General features: G+C 36.2%; 3 protein-coding genes across 3 annotated transcripts; 1 reads left to right on the top strand and 2 right to left on the bottom strand.

Annotated features, from left to right (window-relative positions):
• The first annotated feature begins 5,119 nt into the window (after positions 1–5,119).
• On the top strand, positions 5,120–6,430 carry LOC120116044. The gene is made up of 3 exons (XM_039136617.1): positions 5,120–5,202; positions 5,361–5,759; positions 6,277–6,430. Exons 1-3 carry the CDS (start codon positions 5,120–5,122, stop codon positions 6,428–6,430), a joined length of 636 nt encoding a protein of 211 aa, XP_038992548.1.
• Positions 6,431–7,831: 1,401 nt separating this feature from the next.
• Positions 7,832–8,964, bottom strand: LOC120116043 (lactosylceramide 4-alpha-galactosyltransferase-like). The gene has a single exon (XM_039136616.1). The coding sequence runs from the start codon at positions 8,603–8,605 to the stop codon at positions 7,832–7,834; it is 774 nt and encodes a 257-aa protein (XP_038992547.1). The 5' UTR covers positions 8,606–8,964.
• Positions 8,965–9,380: 416 nt separating this feature from the next.
• Positions 9,381–10,761, bottom strand: LOC120116033 (lactosylceramide 4-alpha-galactosyltransferase-like). Its single transcript, XM_039136609.1, has one exon. The coding sequence runs from the start codon at positions 10,645–10,647 to the stop codon at positions 9,382–9,384; it is 1,266 nt and encodes a 421-aa protein (XP_038992540.1). The 5' UTR covers positions 10,648–10,761; the 3' UTR covers position 9,381.
• Between the last annotated feature and the right edge of the window lie 9,167 nt (positions 10,762–19,928).

The following is a 19,928-nucleotide window of genomic DNA, read 5'->3' as shown; positions in this document are numbered from 1 at the left end:
TCCCTAACAATCTGTAAATATTCTATGCAGTCATCTTTCCTTTCATCACTGTCAAACCTCCTTTAACAATCCGAATGGTCTCCCTATCCTCATCATCCTTAGGGATAAAACCATTCTTGTTCAAATCTGGGATATGTTGAACACCACTCAACGTCTGAACAGAGCCGTCATACATCTTAATTTTGACATCACCAATACCAATAATATTGCAATATCGATCATCACCCAAATAAACAGAACCATAATTAACCGACCTGTATGTCGAAAACCATTCCCTATTTGGCTTGATGTGATAAGAACATCAAGAATCAAGAATCCACGTATCCGTCAATTGAGTCGTTGAAATAAAAAGCATATCACCCTCACTGCAATCAGAATTATCATCCTCGACCACGTTCACAGACTTGGATGAAACATCACGCTTCTTATCAGTCTGCTTTTTTAACTTCGGACAGTCTCGCTTCATATGTCCCACCTCCTTACACTTGTAACAGTGAATTGTCTTCTTATCCATAGATTTGGATCTGGAATTTCGCTTGCCAGACCCTTTCTTCTCTGGCTTCCGTCCACAATCTCGATTACCCTTGACATATAAGCTATTGGCTTGAGAGTTTTTCCCTGCATTCTGCTTCCGCTGATTGTGAGCCAACAATGCTGCAGTAATCTCCTCAACATTGATAGTCTCTTTCCCATATGTAAGAGTAGTCACCATGTGTTCGTAAGAGGGAGGCAACGAACACAACAGAATCATCTCTCTCTTCATCCTCAATTTTCACATCAAGCCGAGCCAAATCATAAACGATTTGATTGAAGACATTCACGTGTTACGCCAAATCATGATCGTCCTGCATCTTCAGCCCATACAGCCGCTGCTTCAGATACAGTTTTGTCGTTAAGGATTTGGACATAAACTAACTTTCTAACTTTCTCCAAATTTCTTCTGGAGATGATAGATGCATGACGTGATACATAACCTCGTCCGCAAAGCATAATCGTATGGTTCCTGCCGCTCGCTGTTGCAATTCTTCCCAATCGTCCTCCTCCATCGACGTCGGCTTTATTGGTCGCAAAGCCTTCAGGATCCCCTACTACGCCAACAGATCCTTCACCCTCGTTTTCCATAATTCGAAGTTACCCTGACCATCAAATTTTCGTAACTTCGAATTTTGCTCCTGATATCTGATACCAATTGTTGAAAAATCGAAAAAAGAAAATGAAAGAACACAAGAATTTTAACGAGGTTCGGCAATGTGCTTACGTCATCGGTGCCTAGGCGGCGCTAGAAGTTTTATTTAATGTCTCATAGGTTTAGGTTACATCTCTATTTATAATAAAAAACCTGGTTATATTTATGAGCCATACCTATTCAATGTCTCATAGAATTTTAATGAAAGATCCCCTGTCCTCTTTACTGGTATATTTATGAGCCATACCTATCAAAAGTACAATGAGTGAAATGTGAGAGAGATTAAAATTTAGTTACCAAATTTGTAATTTACCCAACAAATAAATATGGTTATAGATCAACACACTAACAAGTCAGGACTGCCTCTTTTGCAGTAAATATCCCTTACTTGCTCTCTTCAATTTAGAAGCATATGGAAAGAGAATATGCCGAGTCTGAGCCTCAAGGTCCCCTCTTTATTCCCTCTTTACAAAGAAAATGAACCTCATGCATCATTTATGTCCTTTTACTGCACCTATTTTTTCTTGTTTTTATAGGATGAATGGAGGTATATAAGATTTCCTTCAAAGATCCCAACCTGTCCAAGTAGTTGTGGATTGCAACCTGGAACTTTCTTTTCTTTTCAGACAAGTTATGGAACTCGGAGCAACACTTTCTTTCCAATCAAAATTTTTGTATATGTGAAAGAAAGATATTCTGAAGACATGACTATTTAATGGTTCCATTCTTACATTAAACATACTAAATTTAAGAGGTGATGCATTTGTGGGGCTGCCTTACAGGGTGGATAACATAAGATTGTGAGCAATTTTCTCTTCCTGACATATACACCAGCATAATTGATAAGTGCTTAATTTAGTTAATATTTTACTTTTAAATTACTCTTTAATCATTGATTTTTGTGGCTTATTTATTTATTTTAATTCATTTTCTGTACAGGACGTAAGATTATGGAAATTGCACAAAAAGGACACAATTTTGCAGATTTTTTATTTTCGGAATCAAAGCTGGTTGGAATTCGGATTTGGATTAAACTCAAATTTAGGATAATATTTTAAACATTATATTTTATCTTTGTATTTTAGTTTAAATAGGTTTTTAGTATTTTAATTAAGTTTTAGGATATTATTTTTATATTTTAACTTTATCTTTGTATTTTAGTTTAAATAGGTTTTAGTATTTTAATTAGGATTTAGAATATTATATTATTTTTTAGGTATTTTAGTTTAAATAGTTTTAAGTGTTTTAATTAGGATTTAAGATGTTTTAGCTTATTTTTAGGATTTTGAAGGCTATAAATACCATCTAAGGGTGAGCCTAGAAACATATCTTTCTCATTTGAGAATAAAATCTTCTTTTTCTCTCTAGGTTTCTCTCTATTTTTTGCATATTTTTCTGTTATGCTAAGTATGACTTTGGTTATGCTTAGCTAATTTTCTTTCAAGCCGAAGACTAAAGTGAAGGCTCAATTCCAAACATGAGAATTGTAAGGTACTTAAATCGCTTCAGATTTTCTCTCTGTTTTCTGAAGCTTACTTTTCAAATCAAAACTATTTCGACATTGGTCCGGATATTGTTATGGTTAATGTTTGAAGAAGGATTTGCTTATTGAAGCATATTCAACTTTCCGAGAACACACTTAGCAAAATTGTTTGCTAAGAAGAAACTGAGATCAGAATCAGTTGTTGTTGAAACGACACAATCCGAGTTGGCAGTGAAGAATTGTTCTTGTAAGCTTACGTGAATCTTGAAGTAAAAATTTGTTTCGATGATCCGAGGAATTGAGGCGAAGTTGAAGTCTGAGGCTGCTTTCACAATAAGTTTCTCTTTATCTTAATCTCTTTAATTTGTTTATTTAATTATTTTTTTCTTTTATTTAATTCTTATTTTTTATTTTAACCACAACTTTTTAAAAAATCCCCCTTTTATATTTATTACTATTAATATTTATTATATATATTTTTCTTTATTTATTTATTTTATTTTAATATATCTTTTCAACTTCATCTGGAATTCTATCTTTTTCTAAAATCAAGAAAGAGTTTTATTAAATCAGAAACATCACAGTCCCTGTGGATCGACCCTGCTTCTCTATACTACATTTTCATTTTTATGAGCCATACCTATCAATTATAATAACTAATATTATAATTAATATATTTTCATAAAATAAATACAATTAATTCCAACAATAGGTTAACCTAGATATTATTATTTTGTCAAAGCCAAATATTTCTTTTTTAGTATAGTGGTTAGGTGTTGCACCCTTCCTTGAAGATCTTAGGTTCGATCATCTTAAAAGTCATATATTGTATTAATTTATCATAAAATTAAATGTGGAACCAACAACCAGTTGTTCTAGCAAGATGAGACACTAGATCCGATAAGCAAATTAGGTTGGTATGATCACCCTCACCTATGTAGTACTCAATCCAAATTAGTCAGTTAATAAATTGAATATCAGTTGTTATACAAAAAAATATGTGAAGATGTCACATAATCTAGCATTAATGAATAAATAACTAATGACAGTGATTGCATTATAAGTTCATAAAGAAGATAAATATAACTAAAAATGTAATATCTTATTATAATTGTTTTTATAATGAATTTTTTAATTAATCAATTTAATTTTGTAGTTGTGATAAAATAATTTTCAGTAATAAGAGGATAATATTAATGTCCAATTTTTCATCATTGTTATCAATCTTTTTGTGTCAAAAAATGTAGTCATAAAAAACATAAGTAATTGTGATAAAATTCATTAAATTCATCACTAATATAATAGTGATGGAGTTATTAGTGACGATAAATGTCGACTAAATTTTTTTATCATTATGATATTTTGTGACTAAATTTGATAGTTTTGATGATCATGTTTAGTGTCACTGAAAATGCAATTTCTTGTGGTGAATGTTTGACAGAAAATAAACGTCATAAGTGAATTATTCTAAAAAATAGTTCAAACCCTAGTCGCTCTCCCTCTCCCTTTTTTGTTTAGAATTTGTGTCGTTTTTTATAAATTAGATCAATTTTTTCTTCTTTGATTTTGTTTAGCTGATTGCGAATCTAATTTTTATATTAGTTGTTGTATGTCGATTCTCTTTTCACTTTATTTCTTTTTTAGTTTTATAATAAGAATAATTTGCCTTTGTGACACGTTTTTATATGTCTTTGTAACACGTTTTTTGTTTTCTTTCTCAATCGTTTGGTCATTCTTTTATTTATGTTTCTCAGGATGAGATTTGACGACGTCACGACTGATCAAGATGACACTTATTTATAATCATGTTGATGTTCCCTACTATGGACCTTTAGATTGAATTTGGATGTGTGATTTTGCATTCGTATATTCGGTTCTGATTTGCAGCTCTTAGTGGTATTTCTATAGTTTAATCTCTATTTGTGGTTCAGTTGCCGATGCAATCAAATTTGTTCATATTTATTTTTTGTTTGTGTCTTCTAATTGGGTTTTTAACCTTTTCCATATATGGTTCGGTCATTATATGATATAAAGTGGTTAGTTTCAATGTTATAAGTAAATGTCCAAATTATATATTTAATTTACGATGATAATCATAAACACTTATTATAATTTTGAATATTTTTACTTTTAATAACTCTAATGAATTCTATAAAAAAAAAATAGTTGAATATCATTCATAATGGATCCAATATATTACATGACCGGTTGATACTAATATATCTATGTCTTTATTCGTCATTCTCGTTACAATAATCGAGATAAATTATCTCCTTATAAAGACTTTAGACAATATAATCGAGATTGTCAACTGTAAAAAAGTTAAGTCTTCTAAATACAAATCTCCTTGAGAAAGGGAAGTCCCGGTGGCTAGCTGTCCAAGTAGATCTTGAGAAAGCCTACGATAAAGCTGATTGGGATTTTCTACTTGACTCACTCATTGATATAGGATGTCTGGAGAATATCCGTCGCGTTATTATGGACTCTGTCTCTTCTTGGTCAATGCAAGTTTTGTAGCATGTTGGTCTAACTGGTGAGTTCAAACCATCTAAAGGGATCCTGGCAGGGCTGTTCCCTTTCCCGTATCTATTCGTTCTCTGCATGGAGCGTCTGGGTCATAGCATCCAGTATACGATGGACGTTGGCTTATGGGAATAGGTGGTTTTATTGCTATCTCATTTTATTTTGTAGGGCGGATCACGATCAAGTCAACCTCTTGGGAGCAATCTTAGACCAGTTCAGCCGATTTTTCGGGCACATGGTCAACTCGAATAAAACGAGGGTCTTCTTCACGGGAAACAAAAACGACGAGCTTATCAATCAGTTGTGTATCCCTCTTGGCTTCCAGGTCTCCAAGGACTTGGGGAAATATCTGGGCATGCCTCTCTTCCACAACAGGGTCACCAAGAACACGTTTCAGTTCATAATCGATAAAGTCCGGCAGAAGCTTTGTAATTGGACGGATACCAAACTCTCCCTAGCCGGTCGGATCACATTGGCCAAGTCGACGCTCCTATCCATTCCTAACTATTTTATTCAAACGGCAGCTATTCCCAAGGGTGTCTGTGATCAAATTGAGCAGATTGTGCGGTGCTTTATCTGAGGTGGATCCTGAAACTCTCCAAAAGTCGCACTCCTGAGGTGGGAGACGATTTGCCAGCCGTATAATCGTGGTGGACTCGGAATTAGACATCTCACCTCCCAAAACGAAGCATTCCTTGTGAAACTGGGAATGAATTTGATTATGCGACCGATACTTTATGGGATAGAATCATCCGTTCTAAGTATAAAATCACGCAACCGGTACCCCATCATATTGAAGCGAAGTACGGCTCCTTCATCTGGAAATCGTTAGCCCATGTCTGAAAGCATGTTAACGCGAATATTGGCTGGTCCATCGAAATGGAAAGGACACCAAGTTTTGGACAGAGTCTTGGCTACCCGGTATTAATAAACTTATTGAGTTGGGTAATCACACTCAAGTTATTAACACTGAAGATACCGACAGAGACGTTGCCACCAATGAAGGAGAGTGGAACGTTCAAAAACTAAACCTTTGCCTCGATGGGCAGCTTGTTAAATGAATATTGGGTACACCTTGTCCCAGCGACAAGTTTGGACACGACAAGCCTATTTGGAGATGGGAGCAAGATGGGCAATACACGGTGAAGTCAGCTGCTACAATTCTCACCAAGATACTTGGGAATCAAGCGACAGCTGCTGGAACCTCGCTTAGAATTACGATGGGCCTTAACGGGTGAAACAGTTCATATGGCTTGCTCTTCGACAGCGGTTGATGATGAACGTGGAGTGAACTAGAAGAGGCATATCGACGGACAAGATGTCCGATGTGCGGAGCCACAGCGGAAACCATTCTCTACACCCTTACGGATTGTTGCCACATCAAGAATATATGGAACCAACTGGTTCCAAGAAATCTGGAACCTGTTTGTTTCTCTTCCCTTTCTACTTTGGATTGGCTTCGACTTAATTTGGAATTTTCTGCAGGAAACACTAACATTTACTGGGAATGGAGACAGCTCTTCGGAATCCTTTGCTGGAAGCTCTGGAAGAACAGGAATGATTTCGTGTTCAATAAACGTATATGGGCTACAACGGAAAAGATACAATCGGCCAAAGCTTGGGCGATGACTATCCGAAGATCCAGGGTCGAAAGGTCGGTAGGTGGAAGAGCCCCAAGGAGGGATTCTACTAGCTTAACACTGATGGGGGAGTCATCAACACTGCGAAGGAAGCTTCCAGCCGGACGGGGGGTCATTCGCAATAGAAATGGTGAATGGATAAGAGGGTACACAAGGAACATCGGTCACTGTTCTATTCTCCAAACGGAACTGTGGGCAATCCTTGACGGACTGAGCATAGCTTGGAGCAGCGGTATCCGCCATCTGGAGGTGGAAACCGACTGTTTGCAAGCGGTTCGATGTCTAGTTTCTCCAGCTCGGCCTTATGAAGCAACGATCATCAGACGGATCCGGGCCTTCTTTAATAAGCAATGGTGCATCTCGTTGAGCCGCAGCCAACGCGAAACCAATAGAGTTGCTGACTATTTGACTAAACTTGGCCGCGGAATGAACCTGGGTTTCTCAATCATTCCCCTGGACGTCCAAAGACTTCCAAACTCTGATCTAGATCCCCAACGGAGAAGACTTAGCCACCGCTAACGCGGTTTTATCCTTGTAACTAAAAAAAATACAAATCTCCTTTGTTATACCACTTTCTCATAGTTCAACATAGGTAATCTGTGAACCATGTATATTTATACTATCATTAAGTTTCTGGGTAAATTTTGACGCTAAAAGTTTCTCTTTAGTATTGTGAAAGAAGGGATAAAAAAACAGAGGGAAGCGCTTTAATCACTCCTCTGGCAATTTAAGTACCATATCAAAACCCATTTTTGGTGAAACTTGAAAGGTTTGTAATGGAAATTAAATTTTGGTTCTTTTCTGTTGTCTTGCATGAACACAGGTAGGAAATTTCTATTACTGCACATGAAGTTGAGGAATGAAAAACAATATTTGGATGTAGTTTTACAGGAGGATTAGCTAGCTATTGATGATTGCCTACTTAGAAACAAAATTGTATCATCCCAAATAAATTCTGAATTGCCTGTGGTTTTTTGTATTCAAGTGGACCATTTTCACCTACATCCAATTGGTTTTATGTTGGACCGTCAATAGGTTCCTCTGATGGCAAATAACACAGTGAGCCGAGATTAGTCTTCGCACGACGCTTCCGTCTTCGACCGCCAACTCTTTGGTTTGGTGGCTCCATATGTGTATCGCGTAAGTGCTTCTTTCGAGTTCGATCAACATGTATTCAACCCATTTCTGTTCTGATTCTGGGCAGGGCTTCTTAAAATATCTGGCTACTTTGATCCAATCCATTGGATAAAAGGTTTTAGGTGGCAAGATTGTGATGTTATAACCTGGTTTGTTTTCAACTCTTTGAATCACTCTGGAAATCAGGTATGGTCCATTGTGTCCCCATTTACTTCCATCGAAGGTTGCTGCGAATTCCTCCAAGAAGTCGTATAGAATCGGATGCCCCTCGTTTAAGATCATGGCTGCACCGTTTATTCGTGTCCATTTCTTGGTGATTGAACTTATGCTTTGTGCACCGATTGCGTTCTGCAGTCCGATGAAGTCTCTGAGAACTATGAAATCTACATCCAAGTAAACTCCCCCATACTTGTATAGTATTGCAAGCCTGATCAAGTTGGAAAGATTGTAGGACAGCGTAATGCTCCCCGGATCTTGTCTACCGCTCTTCAACTCATTGAACCAACTCTCAGCCAGGGTGTTCTTCAATAAAAAGGGCAAATCCGGTGTCACCGCGAGAACTTTAAACCCTCCATCGATTAGTGGTTTCAGAATCTGGTCCCCTTGTCTTGAATCAAGAGATGGTGATAGAATCATCTAGCATCCTTTAGGACTTGCCTTGAAGAGGCTGTCTACAGCTGAGAATTCCCTTACCCCGAATGACTGAGCTGGTGAAAGCCATACCATGAAGTACTGCACCGTACAGTTACTGTCGTGAAAAACGCAACTTGGTCATGGAATTTCGAGTTCGAGCTTCTCGATTAGAATGACTCCAATTTCGGAAGCTCCATCTCGAACCAAGCTATCCTTTCTTCCCTGGTTGCATTGAATGGGGGAATTAGAGGATCCTTGTATACACTATCAACCCCTTCCATCTTTCCTTCTGCTGTGATATCCTCAAGATACATATAACGATGAGTAATCACCATGTTTTCATAGACTATAAAGAAGACGGTTTCCGCTGAGATGAACAAAACTGATATGTTCGAGACTGTCAGAGATTTCAGAGCTCGTACAAATAGCACACGAAACAGATTTCTCACTGTCATCTTCCGAAACAAATTGCTCATCTCTGCTGCAAATCGGAGTTTTTCAACGGTTGTGGAGTTGTAGATAAACATAATTACGGTAATAGTTTGGTTTTATATCTGTTAATGTTAAAGCTTTAATGGGCCATTTCTGATGCATTCAATCATTACGATAGATTGATTGTCGCACATTTTTGTTTCACCATGAAAAGTGGCTGATGAAAACTATATGATTTTGACAAAGGAGTTAATCCCATTAAGTTGACATGCTCGTGCTTTTCACATTACCAAAATTGGAGTATCACTTGTCACTGCTATACATTAATTCACAAAAGTACATACATTTTAAGAAGTGTATACATTTTTACACAAAACACAGTGTTCCGCCATTAATCTTTCCATCACACTTCCTTCTTCAACCCTCAATTTGCTACTCTGTTTATTCCATAGATGAATTCCATATGCCTTCTCTTTTAGCTGCTGCACCTTAGCTTCAACCCATCTCGAGCCTGCTCGGTCTTTCGGGACCTTGAAAAAGCTCCCTATTTTAAGCCAATCGACCGGATAAAATGCCATAGGTGGCAAGATCGTGAAGTTATAACCAGCACGGCGTTCAACTCTTCCGACCACCCTGGAAACCATGTATGGTCCATTGTGTCCCCATTTGTTCCCGTCAAATGTCAAAGCGAATTCCTCGATGAACTTGAATACAAGTGGATGGTTCATGTCGAACACCAACACTGCATTGTTCAATCTCGTCCAGTTCTTCGACGTGCAGTCGATGCTTTGTGCTCCTATCGTGTTCTTCAGCCCTTTAAAGTTTTTTAACACGATGAAGTCCGTGTCCAAGTAAACGCCTCCGTACTTGTGTAACGCTAAGAGTCTGATCAAATTCGAGAGATTCTGTGCCAATGGGATCCCACCGGGGTCTTTTTTACCACTCTTCATGTCGTTAAACCAAGCTTCGGCCGGTGTGTTCTTGACCAGAAACGGAAAGTCCGGCGCCACCGCCGTGACTTTGAAACCACGATCGAGCAGTGGTTTCAGGATCCGATAACCTCGGACCGAGTCCATGGTTCTCGATAGAATCGTCAAGCAACCATTGGGGTGGGATTTGAAAACGCTTTCAACAGCCATGGTTTCCCTTCTCCCGAAGGACTCAACCGGTGAAATCCATGTCATGAAGAAGTGAACTTCACATCCATTGTCGAAGAATTCCAGAACTCGACCATGGAACTTCTTGGTCAAGTCATCGGACTCGAAAATCCCGTACTCCGCTACTTTTCGCATGAATTTCCGGACCCCATGTTCTTTTCGAACACTCAAGGAAGAAGGTACAGACTTCCGATGTTCTTCATCGACTTTAATGATCTTGTTTAGTCTAGAAACGGTCAATGGTAGAGGAACAACAACATCCGAACTGGTTTTTCTTACAACTTTAAGAATATGTGAATCTTCTTTATCAGTGAAAGCAGCCGGTTCCAGTGATATGTTACAAATCATGGTATCTGCCAACATGAAAACCATTAGAACAGAAAAGAAGATTATCGAAGCAATCGGCGATTTGGCCTGATTAACAAGCCGGCAGCCCAAGATTTTCGCCGGCAGCATAGTGGAATAAGGATGTTGAAGAGGTTGAAGCTTATATCAGATAATTGAGAATATCAGAAAACCAGTTAGACCTTAGATAAACCTTTCATGGCTGTCAATGGAAAAGAGATCTTTTTATAAGTCTACAAACCAGACACGTTCCTATGAGTTAGGACTCCATTAATATAATCCTATCACAAACCCTCAAACTTTCATCAGTATTTCAAATTAGTCTAAAATTTCAAAACGATATAATTCATTAAAAGTCCTTAAAGTATTAATATCTTTAGTCGGTTCCACCAGTATTTGTAAAAAATGTTAAATATTGATTTAAATTCTAATTTATAAGTTAGATTTTATTATAATTCTGATGATTAAAGATTAATTGATAATTATATTTATTTAATAAATAAATACTTATTTTAAATAAAAAATTCTTAGGGAATCAAATTTTTTAATGATCAAGTACTTTAAAATTCTGAAAGAGAAATATTTTGAAAATGGCTGCTTACGAATTAGAAGAAAAAGTCTAAATTGAAAACTCACTTTATATATCTATCTATTAGGGACGTGGGAGTTGTGGCTACAGATTATCGATGTACGCCCTTGAGTTTAAAATACTGACAACTTGCCCCCCCATGTTCTAATATCTGTTTATTGGCTAAATGTTTCGTGTGTCATTTTAAAGCAAAAATTGAAATAAAGAGGTCCTTGATTGTAACCTTCACAAAAATATGTCTTATCTTGAAACTTTTGTGTTTATCGGATTTTGAAAACTTGCTTTCATGAGGCCAACACAAATACCAACCAATCATGGATTTAGAAGATTGCATGCTGCCAATGGGATAATTTTGGTTAAAATATGTTAAAAGGTTCTTGTGTTATTTAAAATTTTAAAATTTCAATCTTGGTTTATTCTTTATTTTTTATTTAATTTTAATACAATTTTTTATAAAAGTCTATGTAGCACCATAATCTGATCTGACTCGAAGTCTAGAGGGTTTGAATGTCACACGGAACTACTGAAGTGGTTAACCATTTTTTTCATTTAAAACACCATATATTTGTGAAAAGGAATCAATAATAGTAATAAAATCATTTTTATAAATCGAAGCTCCATGACACAGTTTAAAATAATTAATACAATTAAAAGTTTAAAAATCAAAATACATAAGTAAGGGTCATAGTGTGTCTCATGCATTTCCCTTCCTGTCGACCTAATCTTTCACCTTATTGTTTGATCATAGCGTTGACACTTCTTGAGTATACCTTCTAGCATGCTAGAAGGTTAGGACCATTTTTTAGTTTAGGGTTGTCTCTTACAAGATATTATAAGAATCCACCTTTAAAACACATCCTAATGAGTCTCAAGCATTTCCCTCGATGCCACTTTCCACGATGCTTACACTCTAGATACATTGAAACCATCGGAACCATTTACGTCTGTCACAGACGTAAAGCTAACAGTCTCTTACGAGATCCTACTTTCAACCTCTAACTTGATCAATATGACTAAACTAATGTCGCCCTCTTTTGCTCACGAGAATCTCTGGATCTCTTGGCCGAGCGACTGAGATAAGTTTACCAACATGAAATTCCTCATATTTAGCCTATTGATATCATCTACTAAACTCATCCTTATGTCCTACACTCTTTTCACGACCTTAACTCATTGTGTCAACTCAAAGAATACTTTAGGAAGATATGTTGCCACTATGTTCGATTACTTATATGAAGCCCTTCAAGGGACCTTCTCCACCTTAGGACTCAGTTGAAACCAAATCCAAAGCATATCGAGTCAACCAAAGGAAATCTCTCTCGTACTCAAGCATCATACAATCTCTTTAACTAGTTGGGAGGAGTGCATCCTCAAGACATCCATTTACGCTTTGCCGATATGTTTGTCATTATACTCACTTAGAGACTGATCAGACAAAGGCACTCTTAGTTGTAGAGCCATAACCATAGTCTCCCATTAGTCGATAATGTTACCTTAAGCAAAGTAGTGTCACATTCTAGTTTACCCTCAGAGATAAGAAGAAGTTGTTTCATAGTCCTCGTGATTTCTCCTAACCACTGATTGCCCGAAATCGAGTCATCTTCAACTAACCAGTGTAATTTCAATATCATAAACTTCCTTAGTCCCACTACGAGAGACTCTATCAGTATTTCACACTCAAATCAGTTTATGCTCTACGAAAAACGTCCACCATCTCCTAAAGCATTGAAGTAAATCTTTTAAAGAATGGTATCTTAACGACTCTTACCAACATCGAAACCTTGTGATCCTCTACCCTATATAGGAACTCATCGCTATAATTATGAGGATGACAGACACGACACTCCATTCTACCATCGAGATTATGCTCGAAACCAAAAACCATCACCCCTTCCGAAAACACATATACAAAGAGGAAGCACCATCAGGATTACTCAATACGTGTTTGATTGCGGATACTCAAAAGTATTTTGTATAGTATGATTACTTCTATTGTAACCCACTCCTACGAGTGTTTTCTAGGTCCCTTTAGCCATTTATGTCCATCACAGACTAAGTTCTACCATCATGAAACATCCTTAGCTCTTACGAGCCTTAATGAGGTCAAATCTAACCATCCAAAGTGGATAGAATCGATACTCTACTTGTAGTATCGATACCCCTATGAGTATTGATACAAAAAATGGCTTATGTTGCTAAATATTTGCCCTAGTATCGATATCATGTACCTTGAGTATCGATATTGTAGGGGCAGTATCAATACTCTCCCTAGTAGTATCAATACTCACATTTGGAAATCCCCAATTTTCGTCCCAATTAATCAAGTATTGATATTGTTCATCCAGTATCGATACTCGAACCTAGAAATGTCTTATTTAAGCTTGAGAAACACCCAAAAATACCCCAAATGTCTTAGTTTGATTCATAATCATTGTTCTAAAGCTTTATGAAACTATTTAGGGTCTTAAAGTGTCATAAAAACACTTTCTTTACAACAATTTCGTTATCTAATCATGAAATCAAGCATAAACCCTATAAATGCTTAAAAACCCAAATCTCAGCAAAACTTCATGATTATAAAAGCCTTAACACCACAAAGGATTAGAAATACACTACCTTGATGTTAGAATCATGAAGTAGAGCTCCTTTAACCACTAAATAGTCACCTCTAGTGATTGGATGATAAAACCCTCACTTTCTCTAACAAAACAAGAAACACAAAGCTTGAATCTTTAAAACAATATTGTTGGAGGGATTGTGGACAAATTTAAAGTATGAAAGTTGCTCAAAAACTTACCTTTGAGCTATGGAACTTGGAGATGAAGAATGGGGAAAATGAGAAGGAAATGAAGAAATGAAGATGAGAAGGAAATATGATAGATAAAATCCTTAATCTTTTTAAAACATGACAATCGTACCATAGGTCATTCCTCATCTTTCTATAATTAAAAAACCTCATTTTTATGGCTAATTTTTCTAAATTCCAACCCAATTAAACCCACATTTGGCCCAATGACTTTAATTACGAACTCCATGAGGTCCACAAATCTCTCGGGTAAACTCAAAACTACTAGATCAGAAATTAGGGTGTTACAACTCTCATATCCTTATAAGAAATTCCATCCTCAAAATTTACTTAGATTGAAAAATGACCCACCTTTAGTTCCAACACTTAGAAATCTCGAAGCATTTAAATCCTTATCAAATATGATATTCGAGAAAGAAGCTCTCGTAACATGACATGTAACTCATTTGCTATCTTCCAATTGATGTTACTTATGCTAAACCTTAAGCAAAACCTTCGAGAAACGTAGAACCACTGAGTCTCATTCTGGTCTTTCTATTACGAAATATTCAAGAGGGTAACCTTATATCACGAATTCAACTGTTATCGTAAAGCCCCTTTTTGTTATCTAACTCGATAAAATCGATATGTTGACTATTTTAAATCTATAAGTCTCTCTTAATGAACATATGTAACTCACCATACTACATGTTGAGATCTTACAGACACTTGTCATCCACAGTCTATATGTTATCCATTGAAGTTTTGACGATAAATCTATACTTCCTAAGCATCGATCTAAACGCTTCCACTGCTCAACTTTGATTCAATATTCATCCATGCTACCATATTGATCCTCATTTTTCCTTGTAGTTCACATAAGCGCTAATCACCAAATTGTGCATCTAAAGTAACCACAGCTGGGAATCGATCAACTGTATAGCGAACTAGCTACCTCTAGTCCTCATAGAAAGCACACAACACATAGCATATCTCTCTCGCAACTACACTCTAACTTAAGGGTTCTATGACTCTACGCATATATCCATTAATACTTATTGTAGCTACACTATTTGAGGTCAGTTATCACTAGTCAACCAACTCTTAAAGTACTTGGTCTCCTTTAACTTCGAGCATTAAAATCCATTGGGGTATTCGACATCACATGACACTAGACATGCATATAGATCATGCTTTTATACCAACACGAAGACAACAATGATGCATTTTGGGTTCAAAAACTAAAACTCTTATTTAACCACACAAGAAGACTTTACGGTGTAGTCTAGGGTCACACAACACCACAAGACATACACCCTATAAGTCTACTAACAAGGTTACTTTGGATGGGGCCTAGACACACTCATGTTAGGGACGCAAATCTATTAATCTCACACAATTCGCACCTCATCTCGATTCTTAAAAGCTTCAAGTAATCTATCACACATGATCAACGACCACAATGCACACTACTCGATGTCATAAATACATTTTCTCGAGGATATACACCTCTAAATCCCAACTTAAGATTACTCAAGCCCTATAGGTATGGTCATACAAACCTTCGACTCTCGAGGCAGACACACACTCTCATAACCTTAGTCCTTAGTACATAAGGTGAGATCTGAAAGTTTTGTATAGAAACAAACACTCAGCTAACTTACTCCTTGTAAGTACAAGGGCCATTTATGCCCAGTTAGCAACTAAAGTTCTTTGGCTCTAGCTAAGTTAAATCATGATATTTTTTGACAACAAGATGACCACTATACTAGCTAGTGTAACTTGGGTATCCTTAAAATTCTCATGGAAATCTCCACCTCCAAGCTGATCCTGGGATTACCAAAACTTTATGGGATCGGTCACGCGAACCCTTAATTAACGATACAAAAACATTCTTATAATCTTACATCTTACTTGACAGTCCACAAGGATGCTCTCATCTAGACATACAGCCCCAGGATCCAACCAACTCATGTGTTAACAACTTTTCTTAGGTCAAATATCGAGCCTAACCTAAGCACTCGAAGAATGTCTGAGATAACCTTGTCAATTTCACTAAGGCTCGCTAATTAGGCACATGGATCCTCGCGCCAGGGTCTCCTACCCAAATACTCTTCCTACTTAATTCATTTGGATTACAAAAAAGAATGCATGGCTTGTGTATACTGATGTACCATCATTAACTAGTATCATTTATACTTAGTATCCAACCCATTACATTAACTGATAACTCTCCAAAAGAGTTATCTTTTAGGATTCTTTTACCTAGGTTAAGTTTTAACTTTAGCATCATTAGGAGCATATGAGGATCATTTGTACATACTTTTGCATTATTTGCATCATAGGAATTAGTTGAGGCTCTTTGGGCTGGTTTTAGCTTTATTGATGAAAAATGATATATTGATGTTGTAGCATTGCTTAAAGCTACAGATAATGTTGTACAAAGGTTGAAGTAACCAATGACTCACCAAGTGGTTAGAAGAATCTTCTGGAATGGATAGATGAAAGGTGATCAGATGTCAAATGGTTAAAATACCATAAATGTGGAAGAAACATATTGGTTGAAGACCGAAATCCTTAGCCTATAAATTGGAGAGCTCTTTCCATCATTTTATATCAAGATGTTTACCTCCAATCATATTTATCTGCTATTTTAGCTCAAGTCTCTCATTGGGGAGCGCTGCAGTAGCCTAGGAGCTTTGTCGACTAGAATTAGAAGTAAAGAAGATATATTTTCTACTCTTTCTCTTCGTTAGAGATAGAGAATTAACAAATAGATATTACTGTTACTTAATTTCTATGGATAATATTTTGGGTTATGAACTTAGTCGTTTGTGGAATGCTTTTAATTATGTTTTATGTTTAGACTTTATGTTTTGTGCTGCTACACTTTTAAATATAGTTATAAATATATAATTATATTAATGGATGTTTACTGGTAATATTTAGAGATGAAAATCTTCAATAGATGTACTACTTTTGTTCAGCTTTGTGTCGTTGAAAAGTAAGTTTGCACGTGAGATATATGTTGTCCAATATCTAGCATTGTTAGTAGCTTAATTGATTGAGTCAATGAGAGTTGATTTATGTCTATCAGATAATATTAATCATTGTTATATGCATAAACATTTAGTTCATGTCATACTCATAACATAAGTTACCAAATATCTTCCTAATCCATTCAATCCTTGACTTATTGCTCTCACTAATGTCGTAGCACTACTTGGTATTTCTAAATTTGAATTTTACCTTTAGCCACTAGTTTGCTTCTAATTCTTTCAACTTAAATATCTTTTCATAACTCTTTTGTAGCATAACGCTCTCTGTGGGTTCAACACTTGAAGGTTTCTAGCTTCACTTTATTACTTGACACGATACTTTTACTTGCATGATTACTATAACATCTTACGTAGCATCATTAACATCCGCTATAACCATCACGAATCTGATCAGCCAGGACGTATATAACTATATTGGAAACGTGTCGACCTAATCTTTCACCTTTTTATTTGATCTTAGAGTTGACATTTCTTGAGCAGACCCTTAGGTATGCAAGACTATTGGGTTCGTTTTTCAGTTTAAGGTAGTCTTTCAAATGATCTTCTAAGAATCAACCTTTAAAATATGTCTTAGTGAGTCTCAAACATTTATCTCGATGTCGCTTTCCACGATGCTTACACTCTGGATACAATGAAACTTTATCGAAACCATTTACGTCTTTCACAGACCATGAAGCTAACAATCTCCTATGAGATCATACTTTCATCCTCAGACTCGATCAGTATGATTGAAGTGATGTTGCCTTTTTTGCTTACAAGAATCTCTGCCTTTCTTCGATGATCGATTGAGATAGGTTTACCAACACTAAAGTCCTCTTATTCAGCCTATTTGTATCGCATACTAAACTCATCCTTATGTATTATACTCTTTTCATGACATTAACCCAGCATGTCAACTCAGAGAATACTTTAGGTGGATATGTTGCACAGTGCTTGATTACTTATATGAATCACTTCAAGGGATTTTCTCCTTAACCGATTGGGAGGACTACATGCTCTATACATATATATACGCTTCGCTGATATGTTTTTCATTACACTCATTAAGAGACTGATCACACATAGGCACTCTAAGTTGTAGAGCCATTTCCATAATCTCTCACTAGTCGATAATGTTACCTTGAGCAAAACAGTGTCACATTCTAGTTTACCCTTGGAGGTAGAATGAAGTTACTTCATAGTCCTCGTGATTTCTCCCAACTACTGATCGTTCAAAATCAAGTAATCATCAAGTAAACCTTATAATTTCAATTTCTTAAACTTTCTTATTCCCTCTACCAGAGACTCTATTGGCGCTATCATATTCATAGTAGTCGTTTGAGAAGTCTATACTCTACAAAAAAAAGTTCATATCTCCTAAAGCGTGGAAGTAATTAATCTTTTAAAGAATGCCATTTTAATATCTCTTACCAACATCGAAACTTTACGATCCCCTATCCTAGGTAGGAACTCATCGCTAGAATTATGAGGATGAGAGACACAACTCTCCACTCTACCATTTAGACAATGCTCGGAACATAAAACCATCACCCCTACTATAAACATATATACAAAGAGGAAGCACCATCAGGATTCCAATCTTCTAAGAGTAATTTCATTACCTAGGGGCATGTATTCACTGACACCTTACTATAACTGACCATTGGGTCATAGGACCAACTTAACCCGATCCTTTGATACCACTAAATGTAATACCCTAATCTAATATATCTTGAAGTTCTGACGATTTGAATATCACGCGAAATCATCAAAATAGCTAACCATTTTTTCATTTAAAACACCATATATTTGTGAAAAGACATCAATAATAGTAATAAAATCCATTTTACAAATCGGAGCTCCATGACATAATTTAAAACAATTAATACAACTTAAAGTTTACAAATCATAATACATAAGTAAGAGTCCTATGAATATACATGCCATTACAAGTAACCAATTAGTACTCTTTGAAGAATGCTATAAATTCTACTGCAATGGTGCTCCTCGAACGGTTTGATATAACTAACATGCAAACAGAAACATCCAAACACTAAGCTTACAAATTTTAATAGTATAATCGCTAATCTAGAGCAACATATGAATGTCATAAACATAAGCATGCTAGAAGACATTGTAATAAAAGTAGGTACATGTATGATCTTAATCAAGTGCTACCTACTTAAGGTTCAACAGTTCTACATCTCTAGTGTAAGTCTCACATTTATCTTAGTCTCTACTAAGGACCTCTACATGATTAAATGTATACTAGGTCTCTAACTTGAGTATCATCCTATAATACATCATCATGCAACACCCATTGATAGTACAAGTATCACAAAGGCACCAATTACAATCATGCAACAACAAACAAGCATCATGGTGTAGCTTAGGGTCACATAGCATCACAGAAATCACACCCCTATTTGCTTACTACTAGTAACTTAGGCGAGATCTAGGTCACACATCATCAACATCTCTCTATTACCTCAGGCTAGATCCTCTGACACAGTATTGGTAACTTGTCAGGATAGTTTACTCCTCTAGATTACTCGAAATGTGCCTATGTCACATAACATCAGTACAATGTTTAACTACTGAATAAAGTGCTCTCGCACTGAATAGGGTATATTTGGATATTTCTCGACCAATTGGGCAATCGTCACTTATACACACAAGTAACTCGGGTGTCCTCGTCGTTTCCCGAGTGGCAAATAAAGGCATAAGTCTTATGGAATATTACCTCATAAGATTATTATTATTATTATTATTATTACACATGTAACATTATTATCACGTGATTATCTTGTCATTATTAACAATTATAACACAAGTAGGTGAGACCTCTCTCTCACTTACTATTATTTCATTCGTTCTCTCTCTTATAACGTTATGCAAAAGCTTAATGGTATTTTAGTGTTTTATACCCTTAAGGCAATTCATAATCATTACTACCCATTTAATATATTATAACTAGCCT

Source organism: Hibiscus syriacus, unplaced genomic scaffold, assembly GCF_006381635.1.
Source record: "Hibiscus syriacus cultivar Baekdansim isolate YM2019G1 unplaced genomic scaffold, ASM638163v2 tig00110280_pilon, whole genome shotgun sequence".
NCBI classification, from domain to species: Eukaryota; Viridiplantae; Streptophyta; class Magnoliopsida; order Malvales; family Malvaceae; genus Hibiscus; species Hibiscus syriacus.
This window is presented reverse-complemented; position numbering and strand designations above follow the sequence as displayed.

Coding starts and splice junctions, on each gene's coding strand:
- LOC120116044 (XM_039136617.1), top strand. CDS start 5,120: ATGTCTGGAGAATATCCGTCGCGTTATTATGGACTCTGTCTCTTCTTG. Junction 5,203..5,360: donor GTAGCATGTTGGTCTAACTG/GTGAGTTCAAAC, acceptor TTTATTTTGTAG/GGCGGATCACGATCAAGTCA. Junction 5,760..6,276: donor CAAATTGAGCAGATTGTGCG/GTGCTTTATCTG, acceptor ACCTTGTCCCAG/CGACAAGTTTGGACACGACA.
- LOC120116043 (XM_039136616.1), bottom strand. CDS start 8,605: ATGATTCTATCACCATCTCTTGATTCAAGACAAGGGGACCAGATTCTG.
- LOC120116033 (XM_039136609.1), bottom strand. CDS start 10,647: ATGCTGCCGGCGAAAATCTTGGGCTGCCGGCTTGTTAATCAGGCCAAA.